Raw genomic sequence first — 13,455 nt, 5'->3', positions numbered from 1 at the left:
TTGAAAATTCTAGCACAGCAGTAAGGCAGGAACTCTTTCTAAGATGAGAGATAAGCAGTTAGTCTTCCACTGCTGGAAGAGGAATTTACAGATACTGAATACCTGAAATCATTTAGTACTGCAGTTTTAAAGAGAGTAAAATGGAAATTAATGTTCTCTAGGGAGTATGTAGCCATTAGTTGCTGTACATTCTGATTCTTTTTTTAACCAGCTATAAATCACAGCCCCCATCCCTCTTTCCTTTCTTGCCAAAAAGGAAGGAAAAAAGTAAACTGTAAAATTCTGTTCCAGCTAATATGATGGAGAGGCTAAAGATCTATGAAGAGGCCTGGACTAAATACCCGAGGGGACTAGTTCCAAGAAGATTGCCATTAAACTTTTTGTCGGGTAAGTGCATTTTTGCTGAACAGGTAGTGATCAACACTTGGGTTTCTTAGATACTAAAGTTTTAACAGCATAAACAGTCCACAATTGATGAGTAATGTGTGGTAAAACAAAATCAACAGGTCTTTTTCCTCTCAAGGTGAAAAGTTTAAGGAATGTCTGGACAAGTTTCTAAGGATGAATTTCAGCAAAGGTTGCCCACCAGTCTTCAATACTTTGAGGTCATTATATAAAGACAAAGAGAAGGTAGGTTTTTCCCCCACTTTTTATATGTTCTACCCAACTGTTTTTCTTCAGTGCTCACTCCATCAGCACTGTTGTATATTATGGCCTAGTATATCTAGGAAAAATCAAGTAGCATACATATCCTTGTGCCAAATTGATAAATGTAGAAAACTAAGAATTATTGATTATAAGCTGCATAACTGTTAACCGAGGGAGGCTTGTTCTTAATTTGTTAGAGAGGTGAAATTGAGTGCATTCCCGTATGTATTGTAACTCAGCTTACTGCAGAATTCTTACCAAAAAAAAATAGTTTGGTTAACACCAAGTAGTTCAAGTTGAAATAAAATACCATCTTGCCCACAGATTTTATTTTTTTTGTCTTGTCTTGCATGTGTAGGTGGCAATCATAGAAGAGCTCGTGATAGGTTATGAAACCTCTTTAAGAAGCTGCAGGTTATTTAACCCAAATGGTGAGTGCTAAGACTGTCATAATTCCTGGAATTATTACCTGGTGTAAGCATTATTTGACCATTCAGAGGTGGGGAGTTAGTGGGGAGTGAAGAAATTGAGATGATGGGAGCTTTCTTCCCCTTTTTTCCCTAACACAGAACTGAACCATAGCCATCCTTAGAATGGATTTAAGCTGTCAAATATAAATTCTGTATTCAAAATCTAGTCATGTGTTCTAAAAACTTTTTCTTGATTCATAAATTTGGTCATCTCTTTGCAGTTTTGAGTTCAAGTATTCTGTTTTCAAGACTTGAGTTTATCATTGTCTGGGAAACTGAACTTTGAAAGTTATATTAAATCTTCAATTACGGAAATGTCAAACATAAAGGATTAGAGAGTAACAGCAGAGTCTTCAGGATAAGGGAGTTTTGGAGATTTTGGTGCAGGCTGCATTATGTGTTCTTGGGGGTTTTGTTTGAGAGTTTAAAATGTTATCCAGGTTTTGATTGACAACTGTTTTGTTGTGAGGTATGATTCTACATGTATTGAATCCAGCTTCCTCTCTGATAGATTTATGACTTCTTTCAGTCATTTCAGAAAATCTCCAGGAAAAAGCTTTTCTGCGTAGAATATCAACAGAGGATAATATTGAAATTTTTATAGACAGATTACAATTACAATGGTGTAGTAATCAAGATAGCATGAATGACAACATACATTAAAACTTGACAGGATAATCCTAATTACCGAAGACATTTTTATTGAAGTTATAACCAGTTATTTCCCTGCTTTGCAGAAGCTGTAATGCAGTACTTCGTTATGAAATTCCCATCTAAGTTGCCTTGAATGTAATGCTATAGGCTACAATATAGACACTTAATATCTGTTAAAATTCATCCAAACCTTTGAAACACACTTGTGCTTTTCTGGTTTAAGGAAATGGCTTACTGTTATTTCAGTTCAATTCAATATTTGCTTTGATATTAAATTCTATTCAAATAAACAATTTTCTGCTACCTTAAAATTAACAAACACATATAATTGCATGGTTAAGTTATATCATAAACTGAAGAATGAGAAACTTTTGGCAGGACTAGAGCTCCCACATGCCTTTTTTTTTTTTTTTTTTTTTTTTTTTTACCCCTTGTCACGTGAAATGGTTAAGGCAGAAAATCTGAGTGATAGATAACCAGTTCACCACTATCAGTCTAATCAGGTTCAACATATTAAACTGTTTTAATTCGGATACACTAATAGTGGACTGCACCTCCAGTCTAGTCGTGCTCATGAACTATCACGGCCACTCTTTGGTCACGTTCAGTGAGAAACCGAAACAGCTAGCTACTTAAATGGTACAGTTTATTTAAGTGACAGATAGAGGTTCTTACGATTGCTGGTGATAAATACACTGTCTGCAAAGCACGTGCAAATAAGAGTATATATAAAGCACGTAACAAAGTTATAACAATACAGCCAGGCTATAAAAATGGAAAAGAGACTTTCTAGAAAGATTTCTAAGTTCTTAAGTCTTACCCAAAGGTGTCCCTATGGGGAGGGAAAGAGAGGTTCAGCCCGTCAACTGGTCCCACAAGTTCATACAATGGTGTCTTCCCCTACCTTCCCCTCTTCCCTGGGATATTTTTCTACTATTTTCACCTTCAGGGTGGAGTTTGAGTGACTCTAGTCATAAATACCTTTCTTATGATTGGTGTAAAATTCTCTCGCCTTGCATTTAAAGGTATAGATTACAAAAACTCAGGGCACAGACTCAAAGAGGAGTGGTCGCACGTTGGAGGCGGGTAGCCTTGGGGATGGAGGTGTGTTTTGGTATTATAATGACATTATTATGAGCAAAGTTCGCACAAAGGACAGCATTTCATCAAAATCCAACAGGATGTTGACTCATAGTGGCCAGTATGCAGCTTATCAATTCAGTAGAACCACCTTGTTCCCGTACCTGCTGTACCATCACAGGGAGAGACCATGAGCTCTCCAGCCCCCTTCGCTCCCCGTGCTGCTTTGCAAGCAATATTGTCCTGGGAATCACAGATGACGTGGTGGATTCTTCGCATACCAGCTGCAACTGCATTTTAGCCTAGACACCTTTTGATTTTATACCTTAATGTGTGAACAATGCTGTATTTTGGTCATTTTAGTAATTATGCCACACTCCTGCAAGGTGCTATGCTTCATAGTCAAAATTGACTAGTGAACTTAACTTTTAAGACTTCAGTAGTATTTTGGATTTCAAGCTGAGCTCTCTTAACTTTCAAAACTGCCTTGTGTATAGGAATGTTTTCTAGGATACATTTAGGCGAACAGCGATGACAAATTTGTCAGAGGTGGAGACAAAATCTTTTTAAAGCTGGGGTTTGGAACAGACAGTCTGTTTTGTTTAAAAATATTCAGGTCTATGGGTTGAAAACATAAATGCTGAGTGTACTGAAATCATTTTGCTGTGTACTATGACACACTTGTGTTCAGCAGGACTCTGCTATACCCTTCATCTAAAACAGTTTTAAAATAAGAACTCTGCATCGTGCGCTACAGTCTTGCACATCTGGCTGCTCTGATTAAGGGACTAGTTGGAACAAAATGCAACACCCTTCTGACCCACTAACTCACTTTTTCTTTCCCTTAAAACCACAGTATTAGAAGGGAACAGTATACACTCAGGTCTTGTCAAACTATAGACTTAGAAGTTAATGGACTTACGTGGACCCAGGTGTTTGGAAGCACTCCCAAGTCTGGTGTGACAGCCTGATACGGAGGCAGAATTAACTTCAGTGGCTGTATTTATAGCACTCTGCTTCTTCCATGTTGTTTTAATACACTAAATAAAAACATTCCATTTTTCTCCCTCCAGATGATGGTAAAGAAGAACCTCCGACCACTTTACTCTGGGTCCAGTATTATTTGGCTCAACATTATGATAAAATTGGACAGCCATCCCTGGCTCTAGAATATATAAATGCTGCTATAGAAAGTACTCCCACTTTGATAGAACTCTTCCTTGTGAAGGCAAAAATTTATAAGGTAAGTTTGGGTGCTTCTTAGTAACTGGAGGTTATTTGTTTGTTACGATGGAAGACTTTTACGTATGCTTATGCTTACCTGTAATGTTTTTGATGTGAACATTGAAGTGTTAAACAAGATACGTGGAGAATGCATGGAAAACTACTTAGTGAATTTTAGTGAGTTTCTAGATAAGGGTATTGTTTGGCTACTTGGGCTTTCTACTGCATATGAATAAGCCCCTATGAAGGTTTTTAAGTCAATAAAGGACAAAAATACTGCAAAATGTGAATTCTCTGTTTGCAATTACATTTTTCATATTAAAAATCACACTGATAAATTCATTTGATATTTTAAATGTCTTACACCTGTTCTTACCCCCCATTTTATTAACTACTTAAAAGCAATTTCTGAATTACACTATGGTATTGTATCAGAATGGGATTATCCAAAGTGTCCCTTAAGCATTTTAAGGAAAAACATCTAGTGCCAGAAGATCTGTAATTCCATATTGAAGGAAAGTAATTTTTCTAATCTTTTTCTTTACAGATCTGTTGCTTTCCTGAAGAAAGCTATTTATTTTAAAACATCTAAAAAATTAGCTAATTGTATTAAGCATTGAGTAGGTGAAACAGGCATGTTTTATAATTACTGAATCTAACTTGAATTTCTGTGTCTTGAAGCATGCTGGAAATATTAAAGAAGCTGCAAGGTGGATGGATGAGGCTCAGGCTTTGGACACAGCGGACAGATTTATCAACTCCAAATGTGCAAAATATATGTTGAAAGCAAACTCCATTAAAGAAGCAGAAGAAATGTGTTCTAAGTTTACAAGGGTTTGTTGCATTTAACTATATCTCTTTCAAATGATGTGGGCCTAATCTCTTACGGAATAACCTTTTGTGTTAACTTTCCACTCACCTTCACTATAATCTTTTAAGTTCTGTTTCAGAGCAACTACATTTGTTTGCTTCACTAATGGTAGTCAATATCAGGGTTTGAATTAATCTTAGATAAGCATGATTCCATAGTATTAAGTGAAAACTCTAAAGCTTGGATTTGATTACTTTTGTCAGGTAGAAGAAAGACAGCATGCTTGTTTTAGAGATAACTTCTCAGAAAATTATTTTCTCAGAGTAGTCTTTGGGTTTAATGCTGATCCTGTAGAATCTTTGAAAGATCTGATAAATCTACCCATGTCTCTTATTTTTTTCTAATGGTAGTAAGTTAGAAAATTTGGACTTCTGTTGAAACAAAATTTCTGTGTAGCTACTAGGTGAGAAGCTTTGTGAGATGTTTTTCTTTTGTGAACAAGCTTTCATCCCTAAGGTCATGTTTGACAGTGATGAAGAGAAGCTCCATATTGTATCTTTTTTTATTTCTCCCCCCCACACCCCAGCTGTTTACCCATGACTTAGTTAGCTGGCAGAAAAAGTTTATATTACATAGATTGCTTAATTTCATGCATCAGCTTTTGTCCTTGCAGTAACCTCTTCTGATAGGTTTGATGGTCTCACGTTAGATACTTTTTTTTAACTGACTTCTCTTACTGTTATTCTTTCATAACTGGAAGTCAAAACAGCTCAATGTGGTCTTTCCAGAATATTTGGCAAATGTAGTTTTAGACTACTAGCAATATCATTTATGTATTGTCAGTGGGAGACAGGCAACAAGTGATTGGGACCTACCTGCAGAAGTAAAACCTTTTTTGTTTGTCCCATTTTATTCTTGTCTCTTGAAGAGTAGGAGAAACCCTGGAGTAAGGTAGGCTGAACGGGTGCAAGGCAGTATTTATAAAGGGAAAGCTGAAGGCTTTTTGTGAAATGGAGGCTGTGTGCAGGCAAACACAGAAGGAAGGAAAGTTCTGTTTTATGTAAGATCAGTAGCTTTTTGTGGAGTTTTTGATGCAAAGCTGCTATGAATCTAGGTTAATTGACCTCTCTCAATGCCTTAAGCAGCTTTAAGATGATGTCAAAAAAACAAGCGTACCGGTTGCAAAACTGAACTTTAAAAATGTAATTTGATGATGTTGCTTTGTGTAATTTTCATCTCATTTTGATCTTAGGTCTAGTGCTCAAATACGAGCTTCTTAATTAAAAAACAGTAATTAAAGACGACCTAAATTAAGCATAATGAAGATGGAACTAACAGTTTTTCTGATTTTTAGCTGCTTAAATCAGACTGGTTTGAAGACTGCCTTTCTATCTCATTTGGGGCATTCTCCTTGCCCTTCCATTTGAATATTATCTGTCATTTCCCAGCTTTGGCGCTTCGCTGATTTTTTGAATGGGCTGGTTTTTGCAAGATCAGAGTAAAGTCAGAATGGCTGTGTCCACCCCAAGTAGCTGACTTTGATATTAAGCTTGAAAGGCATATGATAAGTTTTAGAGGTCTATGCAAGTATATATAAATACCAGATTTGAATGACAACTGTAATCTCCTTTATTGAATCAGAAGATATCAAAGCTACCAGTATTCCTTTTGCTTTGCCACTGCTTTCTAGTACTGATCACAAGAAATAACCTGTTGCTACTCTTAGCTCAATCAGCAGGTCTCTGGAAGACATGGATGGCAGTTTTAGTTAAAAAAAAAATAAAATCCTGCAGGTGTCAGTGTCATGCCACATGCCAGAACTTTTCTGCCATTTTTTCTTCATGCTGCAATGTGTTATTTGTGCACACAATACTAAAAACATTGAATGAATGTCTCTCCTATCCTAAAGATGAGGAGCTGTCACTGTTAAATGGTCACTACCTGGCTATTTGTTGTGTGTTTGTGACTCTTCCAATAAGTGGAACATAGAGGAATTTTTTTAAATTAATGAACAAAGCAAGTCTACCTTAACTGTGGTATTTCTGACTTTCAGGACTCCAGTTTTGAAATTTAGCATTCTTTTGTTAGCTTCTTTATTTGTGCTTTTATTTGGAATGAGATAAAAGAAATGACAGCTAACAAATTGAATGAGACCATTTTAATAATGCTTCTTTTGCTTTTAGGAAGGAACCTCGGCAGTAGAGAACTTGAATGAAATGCAGTGCATGTGGTTTCAGACAGAATGTGCACAAGCTTACAAAGCAATGAACAAATTCGGAGAAGCACTTAAGAAATGCCATGAAATTGAGAGAGTACGTATCTAGTTAAACTGCCTAGGTTGGAAAACACTAGCTGGAGTTTACTGTGCTAATACATTTCTTTTCTGAGCAGTAAGAGTATACTTCATGTAGTTTCAGGAGAGGTTTTATTTTCATGTTGGCTGCTGGTGAGTTGATTAAATTATATTTTCTCCTAAAAATGGCATTGTAATCTCTGTATTATGAAGAGATTCTGTAAAGTCATTTGAAGATCCAGGAAAACAGAAAACTCTCAGAAATAAGCTTATATTTGGCAGAGTACATAAAAATAGGTATTTGGATACATACCAAGAATATGGGTCCATTAAGTCCAAAAAGAACATGGCAGAGCTGAGAAACCCAGCCTTAAAGGAAAGATGTCACCTTGGGTATTATTAAGCTGTATTTTAGAGGGAGAAAATAAATGTAAAAAAAAATCAAAAATATTAAATATCTTCTTTTTAAAAAAAAAATGATATTAAGCTACAGTTTAAAATAAGCTGTTAGAAATATGAAGACTTCTTAAAGTAGAAATTGTATTGAAAAAGGGGGGATACTTCCACATTAAATGCAAATCCATAGTAAGGCAAGCAAAAAAATTTGGATGCACAACTTCTAAAAAAATTAGTATGGCTTTGGGTTTTTTTAAGCACGTTAGTGTTTAGAATAAAGACTAGACAGCTGAGGATGTAAATAAAGTGCTCAAAGAGGAGAACTTAGTAGGAAGCTATGTCTCTGCAAATAGAGGCTTAAGAAGATTTCAACACTGATGCAGAGGGGATAGTCTATGGAGTATTCTCATATGAGAACAAACCAAGACTGTGATTCACCAGGACCATATTCTGTTTACACAAATCCTTTAAATAAATTTGTGTAAAATCCTTTTAAAAGAAATTGTGCAAGAAAATACTAGTCTTGTAAATCGTCTTGGGTACCAGAAGACATCAGCAAATAAAGAGCTGATTTAGACCACTCTCAAAGTAATTTCTAAGGAATTAAGTCACTGTGTTTAATTTATTTATTGGATTAATTGCTTGAAAATGTAAGTAAAGATCAGAAATAAGATAGACAAATACATTGTATTCATAAACCATCAGCAAAGCTTCTGTAAGAAAAAGCAGTGCTTAAATGTTGCAGATGTGTCAGTTATGCTTAAGGCAGTCTAATTGAAAAAATGTGTTCTGGATTTCAGAAACACTTTTGATGTCATCCTTTACACTGTAAATGATCTAAACTGTCCGAGAAAAAGAAGGGAAGTTGATCTCATGGATTTAATAACTGGTTCATGGCTAGGAAAACAGACTAGGAGCAAATAATCAGCTTTTGCAAGAAAATTAGTTTATCATTGAGATTACTAAGGTGTGTGTCTAGCATCTCCATTGTTTGATATATCAATAAAGGATCACAGAAAGGGAGTGAATAGTGGAAGGACATTTGCACTGTCTCAATACTAAATGATAAAATGTCGTGTGAAATGTAGTGTTCAACAGTGTAGTCAGTGGAGGAAAGACAAGAAAAATTCTTTGCCTGTGCATAAGTAGTAGAAGGTCTTACGTGAAATTTTGCTGCTCAGGAAAGAAATCCTGGAACTGTGATAGTCTATAAAAACTTCTGTGTTGGTGTGGAGCAGCAGTCAAAAGGACAGTGTTAGGAATTACGTGACTGGAGAAGGAGTACTTTTCTTCCACTATATAAATCTGTCATATGGTTAACATCTGAATATCACAAATTCTTAAAAATGTGCTTGTAGAATACATGCTGTGGAGTAACTTTGACATTAAGAGATTGCAATTAGCTTGTCATGCTTACTATTTTGTCCTCAGCTTAGACAAGCAACAGCTGAGTTTAGGATGAAGTTCTGTGAGATAGTAAGAACATGGAAAAGTTGAAGAGGGGAATGACTTTTCGCTACTTCTTAAACAAAAACAAAGGGACATCAGATGACAATTTGGAGAGCAGATCTTGAACAAAAGTAAATACTTTCTAACACCACGTGTGATTTAAGTATGGAATTTGTTGCCACAGTATTTAATGGAAGTCAAAATCATACTTTTGACTGAAAAAAAAATAGAGGAGTTCACAGAAGAAAAATTCTTCAACTGCTGTTTATGTACAATGAATGGCAGAACCTTTATCCTTTAAACTGCAAATTGTCAGAGAGTAGTTACTGTTAAGTGATTGTGAAATAGGTGAATTTTTGTTCTGACATAAGATGCTTTCTGCTCTTTTCCCTGTGACTTTATTTTCTGAGCGTTTTGTTAACTCGCATTTCTAAAAGTTAGAGTGTATTTGTCGAACAGCAGGCTTTTACTGAATTATTGCTTTGGGAAGAGTGTATTAGAGTCAAGGTTAGTATCCATTTGTTAATACTTGCTAATTAATGTTACATTATGTTGTGTTAGCATTTTGTAGAAATTACGGATGACCAGTTTGACTTTCACACTTACTGTATGAGGAAGATTACCCTTAGGTCTTATGTGGACTTGTTAAAACTAGAAGATGTACTTCGACAACATCCGTTCTACTTCAAAGCAGCACGAATTGCCATAGAGATATATTTGAAACTTCATGATAATCCCTTAACAGATGAAAATAAAGAACACGAGGCTGATACAGGTATTCAACCCACAGGATTTATTAAATATGCAGTTTCACTAATTAGTGAATATTTTATGGAGATACAGCATTCTTACAGTGGTCAACTGTAGTAGCCAAAAATAGGAGTTTTGTTACAACTCAAAGTAGGAAAATTGTAACTTGGCCTGCAGTAGATGTTCCACTGAAAGTTAAACTAATACATGTTTTTATTTGGGTTATTATAAAACAATGATGGTTTTTGTAGTGACAATTGTAACTTTTAAGTAAAAACATGTTTGTGTTATGAAATGGCTGAGAGAACATGGAATTCTCATGGTTGTTGGTCCATGAAATAAGACTGACACAGGTGTGCTTGGTGGTAGGTCTTTGTAAGCATTTTACCAGTATGCAAAATTTTGACTAGGTAACAACTTAAATTTTATCATCTCTTGCTTCTGATGTAAAAATAATGTTTAAATCCATAAGTTCCTTCTCCCCACCTCCCCCCCCCCCCCCCCCCCATCTCTAATTGGAGAGCAACTTAAGTGATTATGGCTTGGGGCAACTCATGGCACAAATAGAAGCTACTGAATCCTTCAAGAGGAATTTGTCAAGTTTTAATATTTCTCATCTCCATTCATTTGTGTGGCTTCAGGTTCAAATAAAGACAAGTAGAAGTGTAATAGAATTTCTTACGTCCACTTTCTGATGTGTTTTAAGTTAATACTCCAGGCTTTTAATTGGACGGAGGAGAGGATCTGAGTATGAATCAAATAAAAGATGTCTGTAGGGCATTAAAAGGAAAGCTGTAACTGTCTATGCCAAAATGTGACTATTTCACCTTATTTTTGTTAGACCATTTAAATACTACATTAAACATAACTTGTGTTGTGTAATGCCCATGGAATAAATCAATGTGTATTGGTGTGCAGTTTTACTCCTGGCACTGGATATGTGGAGCCATGCAGTAATTACTTTGTCCTGCTTTCAGCACGTTATACTGTTGTTGTAATTCCTATTGCCCTGATTTCATGATCATGAAGCAGCAGTGTAGACTGTAAAATAATCTATCGATGGTAAATAAGCTTTTACAAATGTAATGGCAGCATTGCTAGTTAGTAGATGCGGTTTGAAGATGATAATGGTGTCTGACAGCTGATTGAGACTGTTAATATTAGACATCAACATTGTCTGGTTTTGCCCTTTGCGTGTGTACAGCGAATATGTCTGACAAGGAGCTAAAGAAGCTACGAAATAAGCAGAGAAGAGCACAAAAGAAAGCACAGCTGGAGGAGGAGAAGAAGAATGCTGAGAAAGAGAAGCAGCAGAGGAATCAGAAAAAGAAGAAGGATGATGATGATGAAGAAATCGGAGGACCGAAAGAAGAACTTATCCCTGAGAAGTTGGCAAAGGTGCTTACTAATGTAATAATAAAGTCATAGAAATTTCTAGAAAAGTTCCTGTGAGCACACATACAATTTGAAAGCCATTCACATAGCTTGTTCATTTTTTTGTATGGCTTCTCTTCACAGGTGGCATTTTAGACATAATTATTTTCTAGGAATAGTTTGTTGGATATACTGTCAGTAATGTGATGAAATCACAGCTTTTGTGCCTAGTTATCAAAGGCAGTGATTGAAGTCATAGACATTTGCTACAGGTGGAATTATCTTCATGTGTGTATTGCACTAACTTGTTGATTATACCCTATTTCTAGTTGATCGGATGGAAGTCTTTCTATTCTGTATGTAAGGTGATTATCATTCACTCTTTATGTCCCGTAATATTTTTTAATTTATTAAGCATAGACAACCTGTGAAAGGAGACATTGAAACACTGAATGCATTTGTTTTGAAAGGGGGTGGGGTGGGGGGTAAAGAATAAAGAAGCTGTTTGGAAATAGTAGTAGACTAGACTGAGATGGATTTTGAGATCTGTATTAAGAACCGTAGAGATACATAAAGGGGAGGTGGCCCAGAAGACTATTCTAGTGCTAAAAGTTGTACCTGTAAGGAGCAGGAAGACACTTGGAGAATATGGGGGAAAATAATGAAAAAACAGAGAGAGACTGGAAAAATTAATTTACAGTAACAGTATCCAAGTACTGATAGATATGGTATACTGTATTTTCACATTGCATATATAATTAATATTATTGGCTCTTGAATGGATGATACTTGAAATCTGAGACAGTGAATTCTACTCCATAGCCAGGAAGCAAGTGACTTAAAAAAACTTGACTATTCGTTTAAGAATATTGTTGGTATTGCCGTTGTTTAGCTCCCTGGTTGCAAGAAGCAGCACAGTAATTCCAGTGCTAATTAAGATTTAAATGGTCACAATGGCATGTATTGAAATTGAGTTCTGGAGTAGAGGGATGTTATGGCATATCCCAGGAAAATCTAGGCAGTCCCTAAGATTATAGGGAGTAGTTGCAGCTGTATAATGCATTCCTTTGTCAAATCTTCCCTAATTATAGTCTGAATTTAATATCAGAATCATGATATAGACACTTCCAAATTCCGTTGGTTCCTAATGCCAGAGGACCATTTCTGACCTAGCAGGTCACTTGCAAACAATTTTTCTGAAACAGCTGTTCTTAGGTTTCTTTGGATGTGTAGCTTTGGCACTAAAGGCATAGCTTTGAAATTTGTTTTATTATAGGTTCCAAGTAGTTTAAGTGCGCAGTTGTGACTGATAATATGCAAACACATAACAGCATATACAAATTATGCACTTTTATTTAAAAAAAAAAAAACAAACAAAACCTCCTGTAGTATATGGTTAGGAGGAAGTCTGTAAGATATCCATCACGGTCTTCAACTCAGTTATTTGCAGTGAAGTGTATTGCTTCAACGTTACTAAATGGTTATTGACAGACAACAGTTACATTTTGTACCTCAATGTTGATAAAAATGTAAACATGAAGGAAAACAAGCAGTTCTTGTCAAAATTATCCCTAACCTGTAGATGCAAGAGATCTGTCTTCAAAGAGTCCTTGCACAGAATAAATTTGTGTTAAAGCTGTCTTATACTGGATTCTGCTAGCAAAGACCAGGAGACCACGATCACTGTCTAGTTAGTTTGAGTGTGCTGTTAGTATCTCTGCTGGGAACGTCACCCTGACCTGGCGGCTTTCAGGAACCTGCCTGAAGCTCACATGAACAGACTCTGTCATGGGCACAAAGCAGTTGTTAACCAGCATCCCAGGCCCATGTGTGTAGGTCGGCATGGGGAGCTGTACTGCCCATTGCCATGCAGGTTCAGCCACAGCTGTTTGCTACTGATAGTAGTAGATGTTAGAAGGCAAAGACTTGCATCTCAGTTAGAAAATGTGATTTGTTACCATCATAAAGCATTTTTTTAGACTTGACTATGTTTAGTCACTAATATTGCACGAAAGACGCAAAATTTGTAACAGAAGAGGTTCTAAGCTTCTTATGCATTACCTTATGGGAGTAATACTGATGTGACTCAGAAATAGCTGATTCTGTTGTAGAGTTACTAAGTTCAAACTTTGTGACTTAGTTGTGTATCACTTCCTTGAATCTGTAGGTTGAAGCACCTTTGGAAGAAGCCATTAAATTTTTAACACCCCTGAAGAATTTAGTGAAGAATAAAATAGAGACGCATCTTTTTGCCTTCGAGATTTATTTTCGAAAAGGTAGGTGAGAAAACTAATGAAAGCAAGCAA

At 36.0% G+C, this 13,455-nt stretch overlaps 1 protein-coding gene across 2 annotated transcripts in view; it reads left to right on the top strand.

Moving 5' to 3' along the window:
- Positions 1-13,455, top strand: part of NAA15 (N-alpha-acetyltransferase 15, NatA auxiliary subunit) — a 42,131-nt gene that overhangs the window by 21,587 nt on the left and 7,089 nt on the right. Inside the window, exons 8-17 of one of the 2 annotated variants that reach the window (XM_042796458.1) lie at positions 292-387; positions 524-630; positions 1,007-1,079; positions 3,926-4,095; positions 4,758-4,910; positions 7,071-7,199; positions 9,587-9,800; positions 10,980-11,173; positions 11,479-11,514; positions 13,317-13,425. In XM_042796458.1, the coding sequence (XP_042652392.1) occupies positions 292-387; positions 524-630; positions 1,007-1,079; positions 3,926-4,095; positions 4,758-4,910; positions 7,071-7,199; positions 9,587-9,800; positions 10,980-11,173; positions 11,479-11,514; positions 13,317-13,425 (1,281 nt within the window). The remainder of the gene's footprint in view (positions 1-291; positions 388-523; positions 631-1,006; positions 1,080-3,925; positions 4,096-4,757; positions 4,911-7,070; positions 7,200-9,586; positions 9,801-10,979; positions 11,174-11,478; positions 11,515-13,316; positions 13,426-13,455) is intronic. The other variant, XM_042796459.1, reaches the window with a different exon arrangement.

This window comes from Tyto alba, unplaced genomic scaffold (genome assembly GCF_018691265.1).
Source record: "Tyto alba isolate M040663 unplaced genomic scaffold, T.alba_DEE_v4.0 Super-Scaffold_23, whole genome shotgun sequence".
In the NCBI taxonomy this organism is placed as follows: Eukaryota; Metazoa; Chordata; class Aves; order Strigiformes; family Tytonidae; genus Tyto; species Tyto alba.
Note: the sequence above shows the minus strand (reverse complement) of the source record. Positions and strands in the feature narration are given on the sequence as shown.